Source organism: Varanus komodoensis, unplaced genomic scaffold (genome assembly GCF_004798865.1).
Source record: "Varanus komodoensis strain SLA01 unplaced genomic scaffold, ASM479886v1 scaffold32, whole genome shotgun sequence".
Classification (NCBI taxonomy): domain Eukaryota; kingdom Metazoa; phylum Chordata; class Lepidosauria; order Squamata; family Varanidae; genus Varanus; species Varanus komodoensis.
Window position 1 is genome coordinate 25,205,134 of NW_025335798.1, and position 22,149 is coordinate 25,227,282.

General features: G+C 39.9%; 1 protein-coding gene across 9 annotated transcripts in view; it reads right to left on the bottom strand.

Annotated features, from left to right (window-relative positions):
• Positions 1 to 22,149, bottom strand: part of NEB (nebulin) — a 92,722-nt gene that overhangs the window by 36,243 nt on the left and 34,330 nt on the right. For all 9 annotated transcript variants that reach the window (XM_044438115.1, XM_044438112.1, XM_044438110.1 and 6 more), the window contains 15 exons: positions 20,117 to 20,221; positions 18,346 to 18,450; positions 16,937 to 17,041; positions 15,896 to 16,000; positions 13,717 to 13,821; positions 11,015 to 11,119; positions 9,148 to 9,255; positions 8,071 to 8,175; positions 6,960 to 7,064; positions 6,766 to 6,870; positions 5,678 to 5,782; positions 5,474 to 5,584; positions 4,778 to 4,888; positions 3,411 to 3,512; positions 3,170 to 3,274 (listed from right to left, as the gene is read on the bottom strand). In XM_044438115.1, the coding sequence (XP_044294050.1) occupies positions 3,170 to 3,274; positions 3,411 to 3,512; positions 4,778 to 4,888; positions 5,474 to 5,584; positions 5,678 to 5,782; positions 6,766 to 6,870; positions 6,960 to 7,064; positions 8,071 to 8,175; positions 9,148 to 9,255; positions 11,015 to 11,119; positions 13,717 to 13,821; positions 15,896 to 16,000; positions 16,937 to 17,041; positions 18,346 to 18,450; positions 20,117 to 20,221 (1,587 nt within the window). The remainder of the gene's footprint in view (positions 1 to 3,169; positions 3,275 to 3,410; positions 3,513 to 4,777; positions 4,889 to 5,473; positions 5,585 to 5,677; positions 5,783 to 6,765; positions 6,871 to 6,959; positions 7,065 to 8,070; positions 8,176 to 9,147; positions 9,256 to 11,014; positions 11,120 to 13,716; positions 13,822 to 15,895; positions 16,001 to 16,936; positions 17,042 to 18,345; positions 18,451 to 20,116; positions 20,222 to 22,149) is intronic.

Genomic DNA, 22,149 nt, shown 5'->3' on the forward strand with positions numbered 1-22,149 from the left:
AAAATGAGATAAATAATCAGTTCTGACTAGAGGTACCAGTTTTAGTTACAGCTATAGATAAACTCTAGATTAATTCCATCTTACCATTGTGTGTATGTATATATGTGCACATGAACCTGGGGTACACAGTTGGGTACAAAGCATTATATCAAGTGCGAATGTTTGCCATGGATTTCACCAGTGCTCTATATATAAATTACTTTGGAGAAGACACCCCACTCACATACACAGGTTTCAGGTATCTCAAGTTTCTCCTTGTGTCAGAGATGTTTTCGAAATTATGCTTGAATGAAATCTACCACTGAAGAAATTCCCAAGCGCAGCTTTACATAAGAAAGAAAGGGGAGGTCTCAGAAATGTGATTCCAAGAAGACAAAAAAGCAATGCATCCCATTGACAATTCAGGCCCGATGTCACGTGCCAAGGATGTAAAATGCAGCAAGACTCATAAAATTGGCAGCTGCAGAGGAGAGTCACTTAAAATCCATCTTACATGGCTACTTAAGATACTAGCTTTCTTAACGTGTCTCATCATGGGTGTATCATATGATGCAGCACCATGGCCCCTCAAGTGTCCTTTGATGTACTCTACCTACAAAGCGTAGCAAGATAGCAAGATTAGAACAGCAAACCTCTGCAGGGACAAACAAGAAGCTGAGGCTGAGGTGCAGGTGACAATCAGGTCTTCTTTGGGAAAGTGGAGGGAGGGAGAAGAATTTCATGGAAAACAGCAAGTGTCAGAAACACACCAAGTGAAATCAAACGGAGGGCAGAAACAGACAGCTCTAAAAGACAAGGTAATGTTATTTAAAATAGATTTTTTTAAAAATCCCACTGTTACGAACCATGAAAATATATAACAGCCCAAACAGAAAAATGGCTGCCAAAGATCATTGATAAATTAAAGGGAACTGGAAAGAAGGTAGGTTACACACAGGGAGACACATTCCCTCACTAAGAACAATTTTCAACACATTTGTTCCAGAAACTGTAGAACAAAAATCTTTATCAGTTGTCTCCATGTACAACAAAAAAGTATGGTAAAAATGGCTTATTTCAGACCATTCATTTATATGGAAGAAAGATCATCTATTGAAACCCTACTGAATTCAAAAAGAATACATGCAGAGATGAACATAGATCAGATCTTCTAGTCTTTACATTTCCTGTACAGGTAATATAGGAAATGTTGCATGGAGTTGTTCTTGACAGAAGAAATTAAATTACCATAATGCAAGCCTTTGGGAGTCATGCAACTGGCTGTTAACAATGCAATTGTCATCTACTGTGACCATATTGTGAATAAGCAATGTTAACAATTGGTACCTTCTATTTAATTTCCTTTGGATCCCACTTTTTACAGTTTTCTACCCCTGCAGATGGTGCAGTGGTTTAAACCGCTATACTGCTGGGCTGGTAGATCAAAAGGTTGCCGGTTCGAACCTGCACAACGGGGTGAGTTCCCGTTGCTCCATCCCAGCTCCTGACAACCTTGCAGTTCGAAAGCATGCAAATGCAAGTAGATAAAAGGTACCACTTTGGTGGGAAGGTAAACAGGTTCCGTGCAGTTCGGTATTTAGTCATGCCGGCCACATGACCACAGAGACTGTCTGCAGACAAATGCTGGCTCCCTCGGCTAGGAAACGGAGATGAGCACCGCCCCCTAGAGTCAGGCATGACTGGACTTAACGTCAAGGGGAAACCTTCACCTTTACCTTTTTACCCCTGCAGCATATCTACTGTCCACAAACCAGTAACACTTTCTACAAGCAGACTGGGCAACAGGCCACAAAAGTTTATGTCAGACTAAATTTGTTAGCCTTTAATGTGTTACAAGGTTCTTTGAAGCTTGCTTGCTTGATTTATTTATGGAAGTGAAGCTATAACTCCCATGGGCAAACAAACATGTGCTCCTTGGATAACCTGAGTGCAGGGAAAGGAAGAGAAATAACAGCGAGAGATCAGTGAATGGGAGGTGCTCAACCCTTCCAATGTCCGCTGATCCTTCCCTGCAAATTCCCCTGCTTCAGGATGCTGTTTTCCCCCATAGTCAGTTTCTCGTCTGAGCACAGAATCTAGCTGAAGATAAACAGTAAAGAACCCAGATATGGGGAGTCATTAAGATGCAAGAATCCTTACCACAGCCTCCTGCTGCCTTCTTCAGATGCACTGCACTACCCTGCCAGTGATGGGAGTTATAGTCCAGCAAATCTGGAAAGCACCTGGTTGGAGAAGCCTGCAGCAAGGCTTAAGCAACCCCTCCCAGCTGATGAATCTTTCCGAAAACCCCTTTTACCCAGAGCCCTTGCCCTATTCAACTGCTATGAGCAGCGCTGGCGTCTTGTGAAATAGGGAAAAATAAGAGAAGGAGGGCCGTGGATTATGAGGCACACACAGGTTTCGAAAAGTCCTGTTTCCCCCTTATGCTGCCCTACCTAACAAAAGTTATTGGAACTATTTCGGAAAAAAATATTAACATGGGCTGTCCAACTGAAGTTTACCTTGTGTTATGAAGAAAACAATCTGTTTCAAATGTAAAACAATGGTTTAACAATAAAATATTGGAGACTCAGAAACAAATCCACCAGTGGAAACCAGAATCCAGTTTATTTCTCTAATGCTTCGTGGGAGTGCACAAAGTACTGCTTCTCCCACTCAGTTCAGTGGGTGAGAAATGCCCATGTATGCAAAGGATGCCTACAGCACCGAACTCCCCTTTCCATGAATGGAATGCAGAATGCACACACACAAGGACACCTTTTGCCAAAGATAACCTCCATGTATTAGAGGGCATTTCTGAAGTTCAGGGATATCAAAGCTCAGGCCTATTAGCCAAACTTGGCCATCTGGCATCATGTCCTGTTCTCTTGGGGTTGCTCTCTTTGGCCTGACCTCTTTTCCTTTTGGGCCCACACCTTTTGTCTTCTCCCACCTACCACTGGAAAGAGACCACTGAAACTGAATTCAATCCTTGAGATTTGTCTGGCAGCAGCCAAAATCTGGTCAAATTGTCATGAATACAGTCTGTTTTGATATGACCTGCAAAACTGAAAAACTTGAAATGACCTCCAAGTTTATCTGTTAAGAAGTTGGTATTACATCCAACAGATTGTGAAAAATGCATGCCACAACTGTATTGCAACTATTTATGGAAGCCATTTGCTCATACCTGACTTGTCAGCTTAGACACCTCCTTAGCAAGTTCAATATCTGGTCGTCCTAGCATGCTGACTCCCATACCAGCTTCTCCACGAAACTTGGCTTTGTATTCAATCTAGGACAAATACAATGCATTTGAAAAACAAAGCAATTTTGGCTCCTTCATATTGAAGTGAAAATTGTATTTACATTACTTGTGTGTGCGCTATACATCAACAAGCTACTGAGCAGTTACAGTGACATGTACTCACATCACTAACTAAATGGGAGACTTGGGTGGCTTTCTTAATGTCTGGTCGATCAGCCACAGTGGTGTAATGGAGCTTTGATTTGGCATCTTTTTTGTATTTGATCTAGAAGAGAACAAGTATGAAGAACAGTGATTATCAAAGTAGTATTGAATGTAAAAGGACAGCAGAATGATGACATCAACTGATATTTTGCCATTCAGTTTCGTATAAGCAGATTAGCCTGCTATGAGTAAAGAAGAGCAAAGGCCATGGATTGCGAGGACCCTATGAAGATGGTAGTGTGCATGCCTAGTGCATACCCAGCCCCATGAGTTCCTGGCAAAGCCTGATGATGTAATCTCACACCTGATTTCTTTCTCCCGTGGAACTGAACAGCAGCTATTCACTCCAGTAGAAGAAAGAAAAGGCCTGCCATAGGCAAGGTCAATGGAAGGGCCAATTTTCTCTTCAGTTTCATATAGACAATCTTATCAATTGCAGTCTACTTCTCTAAAGCATAAGAACCAGGTATTTGTCTTGGACAGTACAGTGCTCTTCACTTAGAAAGGTGGTAAGAGTGGGATGGAGGTAAAATTAACTTCACATAAACCTTATATACTTGAATATGTATATAATGAATGATGGCATTATTTTGTGCATATGTATATTAGAAATCAAAATGGAGTTCTGAACCTCAAATTAGAGTAAATTTTCTCTATAGATAACATGTAGGCAATAGGCTTGAGATGTCATAAAGCTCACAGGCAGGGGGCAAGTTTTAAATGGCACATCTGTCATACTTAAATCTTATGTCTTCTAATCTTGTATCATACCTTTCCAAAGGCATAATTTGAGGTTGATTACAAATGGGAGGGTTAGTCAATGTGGCTGCTGTGGACACCATGCACTCTCGGATGCTTTTCTTGAAGCTCACCAAGACAAATATGCTACTGGCAAGTGGGATTGCTGCAAAATAGGTTTCTGTTGGCACAGAAAACTGTGGGTTCAAAGGAGGGCTTGCAGTGCTGAGGATCAAACTCCTCCTCTGCCTTGTTCTTGGATTTTGGGGCAGATTATTTGCCATGCTATGGCAGCCCTTTGTGGTGGTGGTGCCCAGAACCGTTTTTTAAATTCCAAATGTGCCTATGGTCCAAAAGGTTTGCCTGCTCTGGCACACAGCATTAAAAATTGTAGAGTAAAAAAACCTTTGTATGTTGGCAAGATCTGCTGTGGCAGGCATTACAATTCATGCAAATCATATGCATATTACCAGCAATTAAAACAAATTAAAATAGCTCTCCAGACCCAAGTATGTTTCTAGCTTCAAACTGGCCATTCTTGAATTTACTGAAAGGGTTTTTAGAGACTTATTCACAGAATTAACTCACCGTGCTCTGATGCTTTGCAACTTCCATGGCATGCTTCACGTCAGGGGGTTCCAGCATGATTGAATAGTCTGACTTGCCTTTCTCTTTCTGAAACTTCTTTTTATAATTTGTCTGTTTGGAACAAAAAGTTATGTCACTCATAAAACAATTAAGGTGTGCCTTATTGAAATATAAAATAAGAAACACAGATGACAAGAGCTGCATAGAGGAAAAACTGATGCACATAATAATTCTATTGCTCGCTTCCTTCCTTCTTTTCTTCCTTCTTTTTTCTTTCACTTCTTCCTCCACCATTTATTTCTATCATACCTTTGAATGTGCAAAATGTCAATATTTTGCCTAAATATTATATTAAAGTCCTTTACCAAGACTCATGAATGCTCATATTAGGAACCACAATCTACGTAAATATTTCCAAAGACATTCTCTTCCTATCACATAATGAGCTTCCATTTACACAGAATTACGGAGGCTCTATTTAACCAAGTTATTAGCTTATGTTTATAACTAACCAATTGAACTGATATCCTGATTAAAGTGATACCAGCACCAAGCAGGGTGGAACATTTTAGGAAGCAATGATTAGCCTGTGACACAGTTTACAGCAGAGAAACAACTATTTCTAGCACCAGTGAATGAGCAAGACGAATGCAACTCGGTCTACAGTGTGCATGAAGCAATGCACGGGACACTTACCTCACTGACATTCTTTGTTACTTTTTTAACACGAACGGTATCCAGTGTTTCAGGCAATTTTGTAAAGGAGCCATGCGGAAGGTGCTTCTTCACATGTTCTTTGTATTTGTTCTAATTACGAAGAGAAAAAATAGGTTCAAAATCACATATCTTTAGAAGGAGTCAATTCTAAAATCAGATGTGTGTAAAAACTGCTTTAATTACCTCAGACACAAGAGAGCTAACAGTCTTTGCAAGAAGGATCTGAGGAGTGTCTGGAACTGGATGGATAATTCCCCTTTCCTTATTATGCTTCTCTTTATATTTTATCTAGAACATGGAATAGAGGAAAAAAAACTTTTATACTTCAGCAAGGTCTGAAGAAATAAGCTTCACCACTAGCAAGCACATCTCTTCTGAGAGCGCCAGAGCTAGAAGAGGGAAAAAACCAGTCCTGTCCTGCACGAGCCAAAACAGACTTTGAAAGGAAGAAAGAGTCTCACTACGTTCTGAGGCTTTCTGAAGGCAGTGCACAGCTCGGGGGTACACCTGGCATACAGCATGCTCAGGAGAAGGGTGGGATGTCTCTGACCATATACTGAGGTTAGTCAAAGTTCAGCCTGTAGGGACAGACAGGGGTTGGGGAACTGGGTGGCTTTCCCTGCAGTTGTGCTGGGCTTTGTCCACACTTGGAACACATCCAGGCTTAGTCTGACATCAGCAAAGAATGGTGAGTAGCACCAACCTGGGCCAGTTACCAAGGCTAACCAAAATCTGGGCACAGAGAATACTTGTTTCAATGCTTGAAGCTGTTTATTACAACTAAACCTCAAAGCAAAGTGTGCTTTCTAATTATATAGTTCTTGCTGCAACTGGTTTGGAATGTGAAATACATACTATTTGAGAGAGAGCGTTAAAATTCACTAAGGTTGGTTTTGACATTTTTTACTTGTACTTATTAACTATATTATTTTATTAGATTATATTTTATTGAGATAAGTAGGAAAAGGATTGAGCAGAACAGTATTACAATAGTATAAGACATATGGAATGTTTATTTTAAGCCTTCTTTTGCATGACAAATGTTGTTAAAATTAGCCTTTGGCTATTGGGCAGTATAAAAATGAAATGAAATGAAAGGATGAATGAATGAAGGAATATTAACTGTAGAGCTGTAGACTGCCCAGTGAAACCTATATTGGACTATTTCTTTGGTTTTTATATTTTTTAAAAAATAAAAAAGACATTAATAAGCAATTAATACAACATATTTGAAAGCAAAATAATCTGCATATAAAGGAAAATATACTCACATCACTCGCCAAGATTGCATTCTGCAAAGCCAACACAGTGTTTTTGTCATCTGTTACAGACAGCTTGCATCCTCGGAGGAACTCTCGGTCCAGTTTGTACTCATACTGCAAAAAAAGAAGAAATCAGAGAGTGAAGCAAGCATGGCATACTCCACAAAATAAGGTGAGTGTAAAGTCCCCTCTCATGTGCTTACATCACTCTGCTGCAAGGATGTTTTAGCAGCCTGGATAAAGTCAGGTCTGTCCACAGTCCAGTGCCAGAATGCCTTGGCTGCTTCATATTTCTTCTTATAATCCAGCTATTGAAAGAGAAATGTAAAAACTGTAAATATAAATACTGTGAACAAAGAGAAACATAAATACTGCAAACAAAGAATCAAAAGAGCCACTTTTTCAAAGTGTGAAAACCAAGTCCTGACCTACAGAAAAAAAAAGGAAAATGCCTCTCAGCAATGTTTGGAGTCAGGAAGAGGCAGATGCTATGTCTAAGAATGCTGATAGTCGCACAGAATGCCTCACTTCTCTCCATCCAGGTGTGATAGTCCACCAGGGACTCAATAAAAGCCATGCTTTTCAGTGGTTGTCAGGCACTTTAAAGGGCATGGTATGAACTGTGTGGGCCACATTCACGGTTGCTTGTAAGTCGAACAGGACTGCAGACAAAGGAAGGCTTTGTGGGATGCAGATACAAAGTACATTCTCTTAAAATGCCTCCCACTGTCCTTGCCTGCTGAATGTCATGTCTGTCAATGTCTTCTTCTCCATCTATATCCACCTTTCTCCTGCTATCAATAGTTGCTTATTCAGCTCTTGCACAGCTACAGAATTTTAGCCATGTTTGTGTTGCTATGGCAAAGGCATGGCAAAAGGTATATAGCCAGTTGCCGGTCACATAAACAGAAACAAAAACCCACCAGCCCGGGGTTGGATTTACTGTTTAGAACAAAGGTAGTTCCTGAGTTGCCAGGACTACAGTTTGTTTGAGGATGGCTTGTTCATTTTTCCCCCAAGCTATACATGGCTCTCTAAGGAAGCTGGAACCTGGGAATCTGTACCGCCTACCTTTCTCTCTGATGTGCTGTGTCCAAAGAGATGCGGTTATCATATCTCCACCCCACACACTTCTAAAGTTGGCATGAGAGGTATTGTCTTGTCCACTCTGTTAGGGTTGTTATTGCTTTTTTTTTAATACGCATATGAAAATTAGGCCACTATAGTGGCCTGTGCTGAGTGGGACCTGGGTGTCTCATTCCCTCAGTTTCCTTTGGAAGACTTAGTCACTGACAACAATAAAATTGAACTCACATTGCTGTTTACTTTGTAGGCCTGCTTGGCAGCCCGAATATGAACAGAATCTGGTACAACATTGCAGTGAGACTTATTCTGTTCATAGAGTTCTTTATACTTCAGCTGTTGAAAGAAGAAAAGAACAGGAAATTACATCTATACAAGGAACAAAGCAACAGAGCTAAACTTAAATCTTCCCCAATACTGTTGTGTTAACCTACTAGGCTCAAGAAATCTCTGGATTCTGCAGCTATGACGGACAATAATGAATGGCAGCAATGGGAAAGGCCTGCTTCCTGTACACTATTTGTAAATTTTGCTGAAAGGAAGTGACAGCCAATGTGAGACCCAGGCCACCTGAGTTGAAAATAAGCATGGTGGTGCTGGGGACGGGTGGGGACAACGGCACTGTACATGATAAGAGGCCAACAGGAGGATTGTCAGGCTGCACTTCAGATGTTAAAACCATAATATACTTGATTTGTTTCAAAAGGATGCTTATATGAAATGTGTGTAGGTCAATTGTGTAACAATGGAAGTTGTTACAGCAAACTTCAGAGATACCAGTTAGACATGCTTCCTAGAAAGATGTTGAGTATATATGAAGTGTGGACTTGAAAATTCGACTGCCATCTCTGAGTTTATTATTTCTAAAATGATGTTAAGGTTTGGTCCCACTTTCGATCAGTATAAAGTAGGCACTCACTCACTATGTTACTCCTTCACTTTTTTCCATCTTCCAATTCTAGAATGGCTTGGATCTAAGGTCATTGACTCACCAGCTGTAAGATACCAGTGGTGAAATGAGACTTCCCTGTCCTATCCTTCCCTGTGCAGCCCTCCAGACTCCTTTCACATCTGCTCTTGAGCGCTGGACGTTTTGAGCAAGTAACAGCCATATCCATTAACACTGCTATGACATAAGATATAGATCTGCCTGTCAAATTTGCAACATTTCTATAGTTCAGTGCTAGCTCTTATACTGACACAAGCCAAATCTAATAAAGAAGTAAAGAAGTATGCAGTTACATAGATTAAAGGGAAAAGATTGCTTATGAAGCTTACTAGATGCCATTTACGAGACCATTTACTTACATCACTTATCCTGTCCATGACCTTGCGTACGTGGAGTATCATGGGGGTATCATGAATTGTAGTATATCCCTTAGGTTTGGCCCTGTTGTATTCCAGCTTGTAAAGGATCTGACAGCAAGAAAATGACAGGTGACATATCTAGCTATTATAAACATTTTAATTTGGAAAAAAATTGGCATGTTTAACAGATATGTGTTTACTATAAGGAATTAATACAGGACAATCTCATTGTATTCTTGCTCCACTCTTATTCCCCTGGGATGCCCCACATGTCCACTGATGCGCTGAGCTGAGCTGAAGGCAACAATCTCTCTCCTGTATCTTCTTCATGAGGAGAAGCAAGTGCTTACAACTGCTTCCCACCTCCCAAGAGTTCTGTCACCACATGACCACCAGTATGTGTGGTCTGACCCCCAAATGCTGTATCTTCTCATGAAGCCATGCACACTGCATTTGATCCACTATGACAGCCAGTGTAGTACGGTGGTTAGAGTGCTGGACTAGGGCTTTAGGAGCTCTGGATTCTAGTTCTCACTCAGTCATGAAACTGGGTGCCTTAGAGCCAATTATGGGATCTCAGCCCAACCTACCTCACTGGGTTGTTGTTGTGACAATAAATTGAGGCATGTAAGCCACCTTGAGTTCCTCACAAAAGACAAAAAGGCAGGACATAAATGCAATGTAAAAGTAGTACATTAGTACATCAGTGATGCAATGTTCACCTACGGGCATGGAACTTTCTGAATGTAGGCAGCATTTGGACATTCCATCCTCACATATGCAGGTGGAAATGGGGGAGGTCAGGAATGCACACCAGAAGGGCGGCCTGGCTATTGGACATAGATTGTATGGATTGCTTTATTGGCCCCACATATAGTCTTTATGAGTGCATGCCCATTGCACATTTCCTACATTCCCAGCTCATGCTTTGGAGGAGGAGGAGGAAGAGAGAAACAGCAACAAGCCTGAGACAAAGGCACAGCACACATTTTCTTGCATCGAGTTCAGAAGTTCACAAGTGGTTGTGCCACTTGTGGCCATCCACTGACTTCCTGTCTGCTCTGGGCAAGGAAAAGAAGAGTATCTATGGAAATGATGTGCTTGATAGCACAGCACAGTCTAGTAGATAGCTATAAAGTGTTCCGAGTGATCTTGAATCGATCACTTTTTCTCAGCTAACTCACCCAATCAGGATAAAATGGGGGGAAGCCGACTTCACCACACCGAGCTCCCTAGGAGGGAGGGTGGGATGTCCTGTGTCACTCCCAGTCACAACTAGGCTGTTGCTCATCACTGAGTTGTCCTCAGCCTCACTGATTTGCCTGAAATGTGTCAACTGGTCAGCCACAGCTAGCCATTTTCTCGGCTTCCTACTTCCTAACTGGTAAGTAGACTGACACAAGCCTAAACTGGTAATCTCTTCCTCTTCCATGCTTGTAGAACAAATGTCTTAATTAACCACTCTACATCACTACACAAAAGGTTAGTCCAGCAAGACATTTATTGTCATAAAGTGAATTGTTGTGAACCACCCAGACAGCTTCAGTTATTGAGTGGTACAGAAGTGAAATTAATAATCAAAGAGTACAGCATCAATGAAGAATAACAAAGCCAATATGGGTGCCAATGTGAATTATGCTGCATTAGTGTAACTGGTCACTAGTGCAACACCAATACTCCAATACTGCCGTACTGGTATGGCGGATTTCTCAGAAGACTGCACGAGCTAACGCTATTAGTTCCTTTGCTCTAGTGCAATATAATTCACATTAGCACTCAGGTCGACTTTGATGCTACCCATCATCTCCACACACATCTCCAGAAATAAAGACAACGAATGCCACCTTTTAACAGTTTCCACACTTACATCACTGATTTGCTTGTTGACTTTTGTAGTCCTCAGATGTTCTGGAGTATCCACAATGCTTGTAAACTTGTCCTTCTGCTTTTCATACAGACTTTTGTACTTGTACTGGTGAAAGAAAAAGAAACCAGAGTGAATGGGATGGAATGGCAACAAAAACACCACAGAATCACCCTGGAGGAAGAGAGCTGGCATTGACCTGTGTGCTCTCAACAGCTGTCACAGAAGCCAATCGAAACTGTGTAGGCTTGGAGCCAAACCCACACAACGGAAATGCCAGTTAAGCTGCTTTGGGTTATGCTGAGTTCAAAGGAAACCAGCCTGGGGTAGTGAATAAAGTGCTAGACTTGTGCTGGGAAGATTGTGTTTATACTATCTCTCAGCCAAGTTGCTCCAGGGGTGGCTGTTCTGAGTCTAACCTATCTAACAGGCTTTCTGTAAGAATAAGAAGGGGATAATCTTATGCATCCTTCCCTGGGCAGGATAAAGGAAAGGTAAAGGAACTATATCAGCGCATTTGACACAAATGGAACTCTGGACTCTTCGGTGGCACTCGCAATCAAAGAGCCCAGTTGTGTGGAGAAGGAGAGTAGGTGAGTAACAACTTTCAGAAAATATTAAATGGAGCATTCTTTCAGCCTAGTTGAGCTCAAGAGGCCTATTGACCTGATACTGACAATGCCAGCTCATGATTGAGGAATGCAGGCCTAAAGTACATTAAAATCTACAGTCAGCTTATTGAGCTGATGTGTACTTTCTGTTATTATAGTAATCCTCCACAAGATGGCTTTGGTTAATTTTGATTGTAGCTTATGAAAAATTGTGATTGATAATTGCAATAATGAATAATCAAAATTGCACATATTATTGTCATACAGGGGAGTTGGAATTTCATGATAGCTTTCATGTATAAAACTGCATTCTGCATCACACATTATATTTTTGGTCAGTTGCTATCCAAGTTGTAAAGCTGGCTCAGAATTTTAAAAGCTGTCTATGGACAAGGTCTAAGGACCTTTAAAAATGTTGTTTTATTCTGAATGCAGGCAAACTCAAAGACAACAATGATCATGCATAAAGACAAGAATAAGTGCACACACAACAAACTGCAAAATAGTGACAAAAATGTTCTAAGGGAAGTCTAGGTTCCAGTGCCAAATGTACAGAGAACTAGTGTAAGTTCAATGCAGAGAGCCCAGTCCCAGGAACAGTAACACCACTGCATTTGATGTTTAAGTTGGCTGACATTCCATACCTACATTCCATGCTTTTATGTAAATGAATTCATTTGATGTTAATGTAAGTTATTTCCAAGTGAGTGTGCTTAGGAACTTAAGCTGGCAACTAACTCTTTTGACTTACTTCAAAGAAAGTGTGCTAAACTCAAGATAACTTAAACCATTAGAACCTAGCATAATATAAATATATTTAGGATCTTGATGATTCTTCTGTTCAAATGCATCAATGGATTTGTGCCATTTTACATCCAAATATCCCATTTCATTTTTTCCCAAGAACCTCAACCTCCAGAATTTAAAGATTATCAGGTGGATCTGACACTGGGGTAATCATACTTTATGGACAAGATACTGGATGCTCTTTGATGTTTTCAGTAGCAAGAAGGCTTAGGTTGCAAACAATGCACAAATACTAAGGTGCAGATCTCACAAAATTCAGTGGCGTAGGTATGAGTAGATATGCACAAGACTGCACCATAAATGAATTGTTATTTTTAATTAATAGACTATAAAAACCAGTGTAGGGAATTGAGCTTGGACAATAAATGTTGTTCTTGGCACTTCAAGCATTTCTGCAACATTTTTCCAATGTATACACATCTGCAGAATATGACTGAAATTGGTTATTAAAAGGGACACAGAGTGAAGGCATGCATGCATTAATGGCAAGTAGGAGAACTTAGATGGGCCAGGTTTTCATTCGTATCAAAATGGAGATAGGAATTTTGTTTAATTACTATCAAAATAGAGATGGCCTTCAACCAAAGATGGATAATTACTGGTACTAGCTGTTTTCCCAGAAAATATGGAATCCATAAAACAATTTTAGCTCGATTCAATGGGAAAGGCAGTATTGTTCCTTATAGAAACAATAAGTGAAGACATGTATCCTAATATAGCTTGTACTTGGGAAAGAAACATATTCTTTTTGCTAGCCAGATGAGCATAGCTATGATTGCTGAGCAAGAGAAGAGAGAGAAGGGTTTGCCCACATCTGCAGATGGGTTGAAATGTACACCTTTGTGCTGTGTACATACAAAGACATATCGGCTTTCCCCTGGCTAAATCTTTGCAGAATTTGGGCCAGACCAAGTCAAGGGTGAATGGCAGGCTCCTGAAGTACTTCTCATTTATTGAAGTCAAGAGCATCCATATATTTACATGGCTGAAAAATACCATGATAAAAATACAAGGCAGTACTGCAGTGGGACTAAACTGGAGCCCTGTACCTGTTGAACCACATTCTGGGGGGCAAGCAGGTTTTGGCGTAAGAGTTTCTCTGGCTGCATCTCATTTGCTTTAGCCCACAAAACTCAACTTAGAAACAAGCCCATCTGATTAAACTATAGGTGGATTCCCCAACTTCCACTGCTATAGTGTGGCAGGGTGATAGAATGTCTGTTAGCTAAATACATTTTTGTCATTACTATTACTACCACCACCACCACCATCATCCTCATACATTACCTGGCTCGATTGAAAAGTGTTGTACAAGGCTGTCAGCATATCTGGCCGTAGAATTTCATTACATCCGTGTTGCAGGAACAACTTGGCACTAGACTTATATTTTTTCTGTCCATGCAAACAGCAATGAAGCACAAAAGAATCTTGTAAAGACAACAAGAAGAGCTCTAGATCCCAAGAGTAATGAGATTTAGGCCTCTGGGATACATATGCATTCTCAAACTTGCACCAATGAGCAGCAGCTGACAGCAACATAATTATGTGACTTAATTAAAACATAAGAAAACAAGGTAAAGTATGTGGTACGATCCTCACCCAATGATCTGCTTTCCTCACAATTTTCCTTATAGCAACACAGAGAAAGACACACTGTTGCCTCTGAGTTTTAATAATCAAGTATGCCAAATTTATCCATAACTAGATTGACTATGAAGTAATTTTTATTATGCATTGGTGCATAGCTTATGAGAACACAGAGTATGCATAGGCTCACTCAAAAAGCTGCTGTGCTGTTTTGGGTGGCAAAGTACGGAGCAGGACAAAACACCTTCAATATCATAGGTAAAACCTATGGCATTGTTAACAGGTAAAGATAGACATCCAAGAGTGACAACGGCCAGATGCCAGATGTTCTGGCCAAAACTGTCACAGTACCTGACTGCTCAGTTCGCCTCCCCATTTGGCCAGCAAGGTTCTAGGTTCATCCACCACAAATGAATACTTATCCTTCTTCTTCTCATAATCAGCTTTGTACAATTTCTGCTCAGAGCAGCATAATGGACAGTAGTATGATAAAAAAGCAGAGGCACAAAGATATGTTGAGATCAATGTGTCAACATGCAAAAACCTTTAAATTAATTGACCCATCAATAAAAGAAGGGAAAAAAGAGCAGATATAATCATTTTTAAAAAATATTAATATATACTTTTTACAGAGCAATCCTATGCAGGTCTTCTCAGAAGTAATCCCAATTGAGTTTAATGGAGCTTACTCCCAGATACAGATGCATAGGAGTGCAGCTTTAAAGGTAAGACAGTACAAGATGTCAGACTTGTAGTCCTATCTATCTACTTTCCAGTTACACTTCTAACTGTATCTACGTTTATGAGACAAGCAGTATAGATTTTGCATGTATGAGATGTGTTAGTATACACTTCTAGTTTAAAAACTTGTACACAGCATAAAGAAAGCCAAATGAATAAGCTAGAACCTTGAATCATCTATCATTTTCAAATAACAATATATATAATTGCCACACTCTTGTACAGGGTTAGGCATACTTAACCAACTTCAGCTGGCTTAAGGGGGTTGATATCTATTCTGCATTGAGTCCAATATGCTTAATTCCTAGCCACAAATACAATGAAAGTATACCTTCATTTATGTATGAAGAAAACTGCAAAAGGGAAATACTGCAGCCCTTGAAGCACAAATATGTGTCAGAAAGAAGTCCAATACATTACAATTGTAGCACTATAGGAAAATGCAGTGAAATATATTCTGCCCCTTCAGAACTGTTCTTTTACTAATTCTTCAGCCACCCATTGTTTTATGCAAACTTTTTTCACATTACATTTCCATAGAAATCTGTTAATTTTTAACATATATTTCTGTGCTTCTTGTTGATGCTGCACTGCTAAATTTACTTATCTTGTATAATTAAATGGGGAATGCACTGTCACAGCTGAGGGCCATGTCGGAATTCTTTTCATGATATATCCAGGTTAACACTAGAGCAAAGAGAGACAACCTGGAGAGCCTCCAGGGGCTCTTTTAGATGATAATTCCCATAAGTCCGAGGCAACAAGACTATTGTCAAGGATTTATGGGAGTTGTAGTCCAATGCATCTGAGGGATACCAGGTTGCCTAGCTGTGAGTCTGGAATTTTCACACTAGTTTTCCTCAACATGCATTCGCCCCACCTCTCCTGGTATCATGCCGCACAGCAAATTGGTTGAGAAGCATGACATCAACACCAGCAGTTCCAAGAAAAAAAGTCAGGGCACATGGATCATCTTCGACAGCTTCAGAGTAATTCTCTGGATTTCTGCTTTACTAAATGCCATGAACTTGAATTTAATTGCATCTCAATATGCTTAGGACACTAGTTTCGCTGCTAAATTCTACTGAAGAAACTTTAATTGTGTGATCCCTGTGCTACAAAAGCAGGTTCTACTTACCTGGTTCACCAGCTGAGTAGCATGTTTAAAATGTCTGTTAATTGGAGAGTCAGCAACATACTGGAACTTGTCCTTTACTTTTTCAAATGATTCCTTGTACTTACACTAAAGGGGAAATGCATATAAGTCTTTACAAATCTAAATCATAAAGGTATGACAGAAACACCAAAAGCATATATTAAAACTTTAATCAGACGTAAAAATGTGATAGAAACACTGTAATTATTTCAGTGTAAATACATTTACAAGTAAGCTGCCAGTAAATGTGAGATTTACTGCTTTATTGCTGTTGCAATGTTCTGCATCCAACAGCATCAGCCTGCATGACATGGTACAATTCCAGTATGAAACCATGTTTTAAATCCTAATTAAAGCCCTTCAAGCTGATAAAGTGCCAACAGTGCAATCATGTGTTGGTATTTATTTATGATTGGAAGCCGCCCCGAGGCTTATGTGAAGGGGGCGGCATATAAGTTGTCTAAATAAATAAATATGCAGTCTTACATATGCAAGTCCTAGAGTATTCAGTGGAAATTGCTCCCAAGTACATGAACCCTAACCCTTCCAAGTATATGAACATAGAATTAAAGCATAAAAGATGTTGTTTCAGAAAAATGCATGAATCTAATAGTGCATTAGATTTAAACATAAGATAACTGACATTATCCCTTATTTACAGAAGGATAATAACCTGTGTAAATACCAGCTCAAAAAACAGACAGCTCACTAGACTTTTCTTATTGATGAAGTAGGAAGACAATGTACTGGCCATTTCTTTTGTGCAAACTTTGCTGCAAGAAAAGTGTACTCTTGCGCTTCTCTCATGCATTTCAATGGGACCCTTTGCACTCTGCATGTTTCCATACTGCTGATCTTTTGTTTTTGAAGTTGGTTGAAATGTCAACCAAATTCTGTATGTTCTAATTGCTGTGGATAGTTCCAATTTTATGATTATAATGGATTCTAAACATTGTCTCAAACCTCTGTCTATCTGCGTACAAAGCACCCTACTTAACTGATAGGAACAAATAACACACATACCGCACTGTACAACGTCTTATTCTTTTCTGCAAGAACAAGATCAGGAGTATCCCATGCGTAGCAGCCAATGCCTTTGAGTGCTTCCCGGTCTTCCTTATATTTAACCTGCAAAAGCAAAATAATGAGCGCAAGGTTTATGACACAAGACAATTTATGGCAAGAGGGTCTATGCATGTGTGTGCATACTCTATGCATGTGTGCACACTTACACCGAGGAATGAATAAATAATAACATTCCGGATACATGCACTTGAGGCTGGTTTGCCAAATGGACTCCTCCATTTCATACAGTCCTCTTAAGTTCAGTGACTGCAGTCTTAGTGAAATGAGATGAAATTGCTAACGTGTGCTGTTTCTAACATCTGAATTCTAAATTTGGGCACTCATACCAATACCAGCAGCACTAGAGTAATGAGTACCCTAGTATATCTAACTTATTGATCAAATGCAGGAGTGGGGAAAGTAAATAACTGATCTCAGGTATATCAGTGTATGAAAACAGAAGTTGGATCAGTTTTTTAAAAATATATTTGTCTTCTAGAAAGCCTTGGCTATATAAGCTGAAAGAACAGCATACAGACAAAAAGTCATTTGGAAAATCAAGGAAGCCATAAAGAAAATGGGGTCTGTACGCTTGCTTATTTCTGCTGCAGTGACTTGCACATAAGCTGTTAAAGGCTGCTTGTGAGGGCTGGGAACCCTCTGGAATGACATGGCCTTTAGCTGGTCAGCAGAACTTAGGTTCTTCCTCTGCACAAAGGAGAGTGCCATCTGCTAGAGGAAAATGCCATACAGATTCCACTAAGCCAGGGGCAGACAACTTTGGGGGGCTTGTGAGAACATCTGGCAATCTGAGAAACTGTCCTGGGCACCATCACAAAATGGGTGCACTGCTGATGAAAGCAGAATATGTCGTCTTCATTTCCTAAGAATGCTTCTAAGCCTCACATGTGGCCCAGAGGCATTCATAGGAAAAGAAGATGGAAGCAGGCAAAATAAGAAGCATCGTATTTTGCTTTGAAGTGAGACCAGCTGCCAAGAAACTTTATTACTTCATAAAAATAAAAACTGAGAGTGCTAAGGTTCCTCAGCAGGCACCAAGGAGGCATCAAAGGGCACGCTGGTGTTTGCAGACACCACATTGCCTAATCTGCACTAAAAATGAGTGCCATTAAATAAACAAAATTATTAATTGCTCATAGCTGCCCCTCACAATATTGCCTACATCTCTTGGATTACTAAGCAGATGCAGTTGAACTCCCACTGGGACCCCTAAAATCATCAGTACATTACACAGTTACTTTGGAAGTGAAGTACCCCAAGTTTCCTCAGGAAACTCGGTGCAGGCCATTGTTTTGGAAGCTTTGCCAGCATACTGCATCCCAGGTTCAAGATCAATCTGTACTTACATCACTGACTTGATCAGTGATTGCACGATGATGGAAGTACTCTGGCCGGTCTGGAATAGATCTCCAGAATCCTAACTGGCTCATGTACTTTTCTTTATATTTCACCTACAAAAACAAATTAAAAAGTTATCAAAATCTAGGAAATTAATGGCAAATACAAGACACATTCTTACATCATTTTGCATATCTGGTATTAACTTAGAAGTAAATGCAATGAAGCTTGCTCTGGAGTATATGAATGTAGCATTGCAGCCGGTACATCACTTTTATGAGAACATTCTAGTGCAGCTGTACCACCTCATGTCAAGCACAGGGCTTGTAATGCAGGAAAAGTGCAGGTGGGTGGGTGAAACTGGGCAGGCCATGAGTCACAGGGGAAAAACTGTGGAGGTGCCAGCATGGCAAAAGCCCATGCTGAGGGAAGGATGTGTGTGAGGACGAAAGGCCACAAAAGAGAAATGGTAATGGTTTAGGTGCAAGTCTAAAGAGAAACCAAGAATTCGCTGAGCCCTGGTGTGAACAGCAGATGCCAAGTAGGTACTTAGGGTGCTATAGCCTCACCCGATTTGAAGTTATCTTTGTTTTCTTTCAGGGTGGGGAATCACTGGTCCCCCATTGGACATTACGTTAGTCCATTATGTTGCCCCTGGGGCTTGCATTTGTAATTGCACTAGCTTATTCTCTTTGTTAGTAACTGGTCAGGTCTTGATGCCATATGTCAGAAGTTGTGCCTAGGAAGGATTTTCATTCAATTTGTACCAGTTCTTCCTCAGTTTGGAAGAAACCTCCCTCAGGTTTTTTGATGCTGTTCTAGATTTCATACTAAAGGCCTAGCCTTGCATGTTTTTGTTTTTTTTTTTACCTCATCAATTGACTTCATTTAATCTCATTTTATCCATCCAACTCATCTATTCACCAACCTCAGGTATTAAGTGTTGATTCTGTATTTATTACTTGTTTATCCTGAGATTCAATAAAGATGAAATTTTGAGTTGCATGGAAGTAGACTGCTTGAGAGTTTATTTGCCTGGATGGACACAGCCCAATGTGTGTCAAGGCCAGAACAATCAGATCCACCAGAACTATGGCTCTGGGCAGCATAGGTGTACATAAAGAAAAGATTGGCATGGAATGGAATGATATGGTATGGGTGTGGTATGTATATCCCAGCTTTCTTTCCCTTTGAAGGAATCCAAGGATCTTGCAAATTTTCCTCCTCTCTACTTTATCCTCACAACAACAACAACCCTGTGAGGACTCTCTCATATACTGAGAGTCCATGACCCAACATCTCCCAGTCAGCTTCAGTTAGAGTACTGGCTGAGTCCAGCATTCTAATCACTAAGCTACACTGGCTCTCCAATCAAGGATGTATCAGTATTTTGTTTCTGTTTGCGAAAATTTTCAAACAATACCAAAGGCAAGTAGAAACAGATATAAAGAGAAAATGATTGCAGATTTCCAATCTTGTGCACTTTTTTGAAAAAAAAAATCACATTTCACACTTTACTTGAATAAGTAAATAATGAACATTCTGGGTCTGTGATTAAAGCAAGACTTTTCCTAATAGTAAAAAAGACATTAATGTTTCAGACCCTGAAAGAATCTTGATGACCTTGAATATTCCATGTTCACTCATCTTTAGGAAAGGGTAGGTAAACAGTTCTAAGTGGTTAAATGTAAAGAAGGAGCACTCATTGTGCATAATAACATACATCTTTCATATTGCATAGTTATGAAGCAGAACATATTCAAAAAACCATATACATACTTTGCTGATATCATCAGTGACCTTGCGATGATACACAATATCCAAAGCATCTTTCACAGTGTGGTATTTACCCTTTGTGCGCTCAAAGGTTTCCTTGTAGCGCAGCTGGTCAAAAAAAGAATAAGTAGAATGGCATTATTTTCAGAATGTGCTATATATACTGTTAACAAAATATTATTTAGCCCAAACTTGCATTTGCAACTATTTCATTGATGAAACATGGTCAGGAATTCAATTCCTTTGTTGAGAGAACAGCTTGCATGAGTCAACCAGGAAAGGAAAAATTCTTGTCTCCCCCACACCCCTCCCCTCACCCCCAAAATATGTTCTGGAGAGTTGGATAACTTTCTGGAGGAGATTTGGGAAAACACAAGGTGAGAAGGAGAGAACAAAGCCCTTTCATGTGTGTGGACATCCATTTATTTTTATTTAATGAATTTATATACCACTACAATAGCCTATATTTGGGATTTCTGTGCAGCTCTCAATACAAAAACAACACTTCCCAGGGCACTGGATTCTGCTCACTATTTCAACCATTTTGCTCAGCTTTTTTGATATAGGGATGATGGAAAGAAATCTCAGCATGATCACAAAATTAACTAGCTTATTTATTTATAGACTGACAGCAGAGAAATCCCCACAGATAACATGATCCTCCTTATAAAGGCATATGTCCTTGCATCTAAATAGAACATTGATTTCTATAATGTTGAATTATGGATACCTCATCATCATAATTACAGTTAAGCTCCATTCTATTTCAACAGGACAGACTCTACAGCAAAGGCACAGCCTAATAGTAACCCTTATTCAATTTCTATCATTTTCGGTACTCACTCTCTGCTGCCGCATAGCCCTACTAGCAAGCAGTGCCCATGAATATAAATGTGGACATGCATATTTTGGATATCCTTCTTTGGATAATCCAATATGGAAGGCTGCATTGGATATGGAAATTCAATTCATACAAATTTCAAGTCAAGAAAAATTTGTCTCCCACTCGGTTTGCATGGAAGGGCATGACTTTCAGAGACTAGCAGCTCTGTCTCAGACTCATCCATTTGCTCTCCTTTCTCCAGGAACATCTACTTTCATTGCAAAAGCAAATATGACTGGCTGTCAAAGATCTACTCTGTAAGGATACTGGTCCTTTCTTTTACAGTTTATTATTTATTTTATATCTGTATATGCAAAACAAAATATAATAGCATTCTTAAGTTGTTTTAATATTTTAAAAAATGTAAAGATATTAGAATAATCCAGCAGAGTTACAGGGATACAGTACAGAATAATTTAAATCAAGGATGGGAACCTGCCATTTCCTACAAGTTTGTGATTCCAACTCCTCACTCAGCAGGACTGATGATTAGAGATGATAGAATTTGTAGTCTGACATTATCCAGAGGACCACAAGTTTCCCTCCAATCTAAATAAATAATGTTATCTGGAAGATTTACCACTGGTTTCGTAACACTAAGTCCAGCTCACTTAGAATAATCACAGCCTTCACGCGAAAATAAGAGCTGTGCTGAACACATCAAAGGCTGTTCTAGTCCATCATTCTGTCCCCACAGTGGCCAGCCGGCGGGAAGCCCACAGGCAGGAGAGCTTGAGACTCACATGGCCTACAATACTGGTGGTAAAATCCAGGCATCATGAGTATATTCTGCAGATATATAGAGAACTTTATCCTCCATTAATTGATCTAATCCCCTTTTAAAGTGATCCAGCTTGATAACCATCATTACATCTTTGTTACAGGTATGTTACAGGTTATACAGGTATAAAGGAGTACTTCCTTTTACCTGTCCTGGATGTCCTACCATTCAGCTTCCAGGGTTGACCACTCAGTTCTAGCTTGATGTGCCATGCATACTTTTTAACATCTCAGTCCTGTTCCCTGATACTCAATTTTCTAAATTACACCCCCCCTCCGCCAGTCTGCATGGAGTTCTAGCTCCTTGATCACTTGACTTATTATGCTCTCCAGTCAGAACTAGAACACATGAACTACCCCTCATTTTATCAGT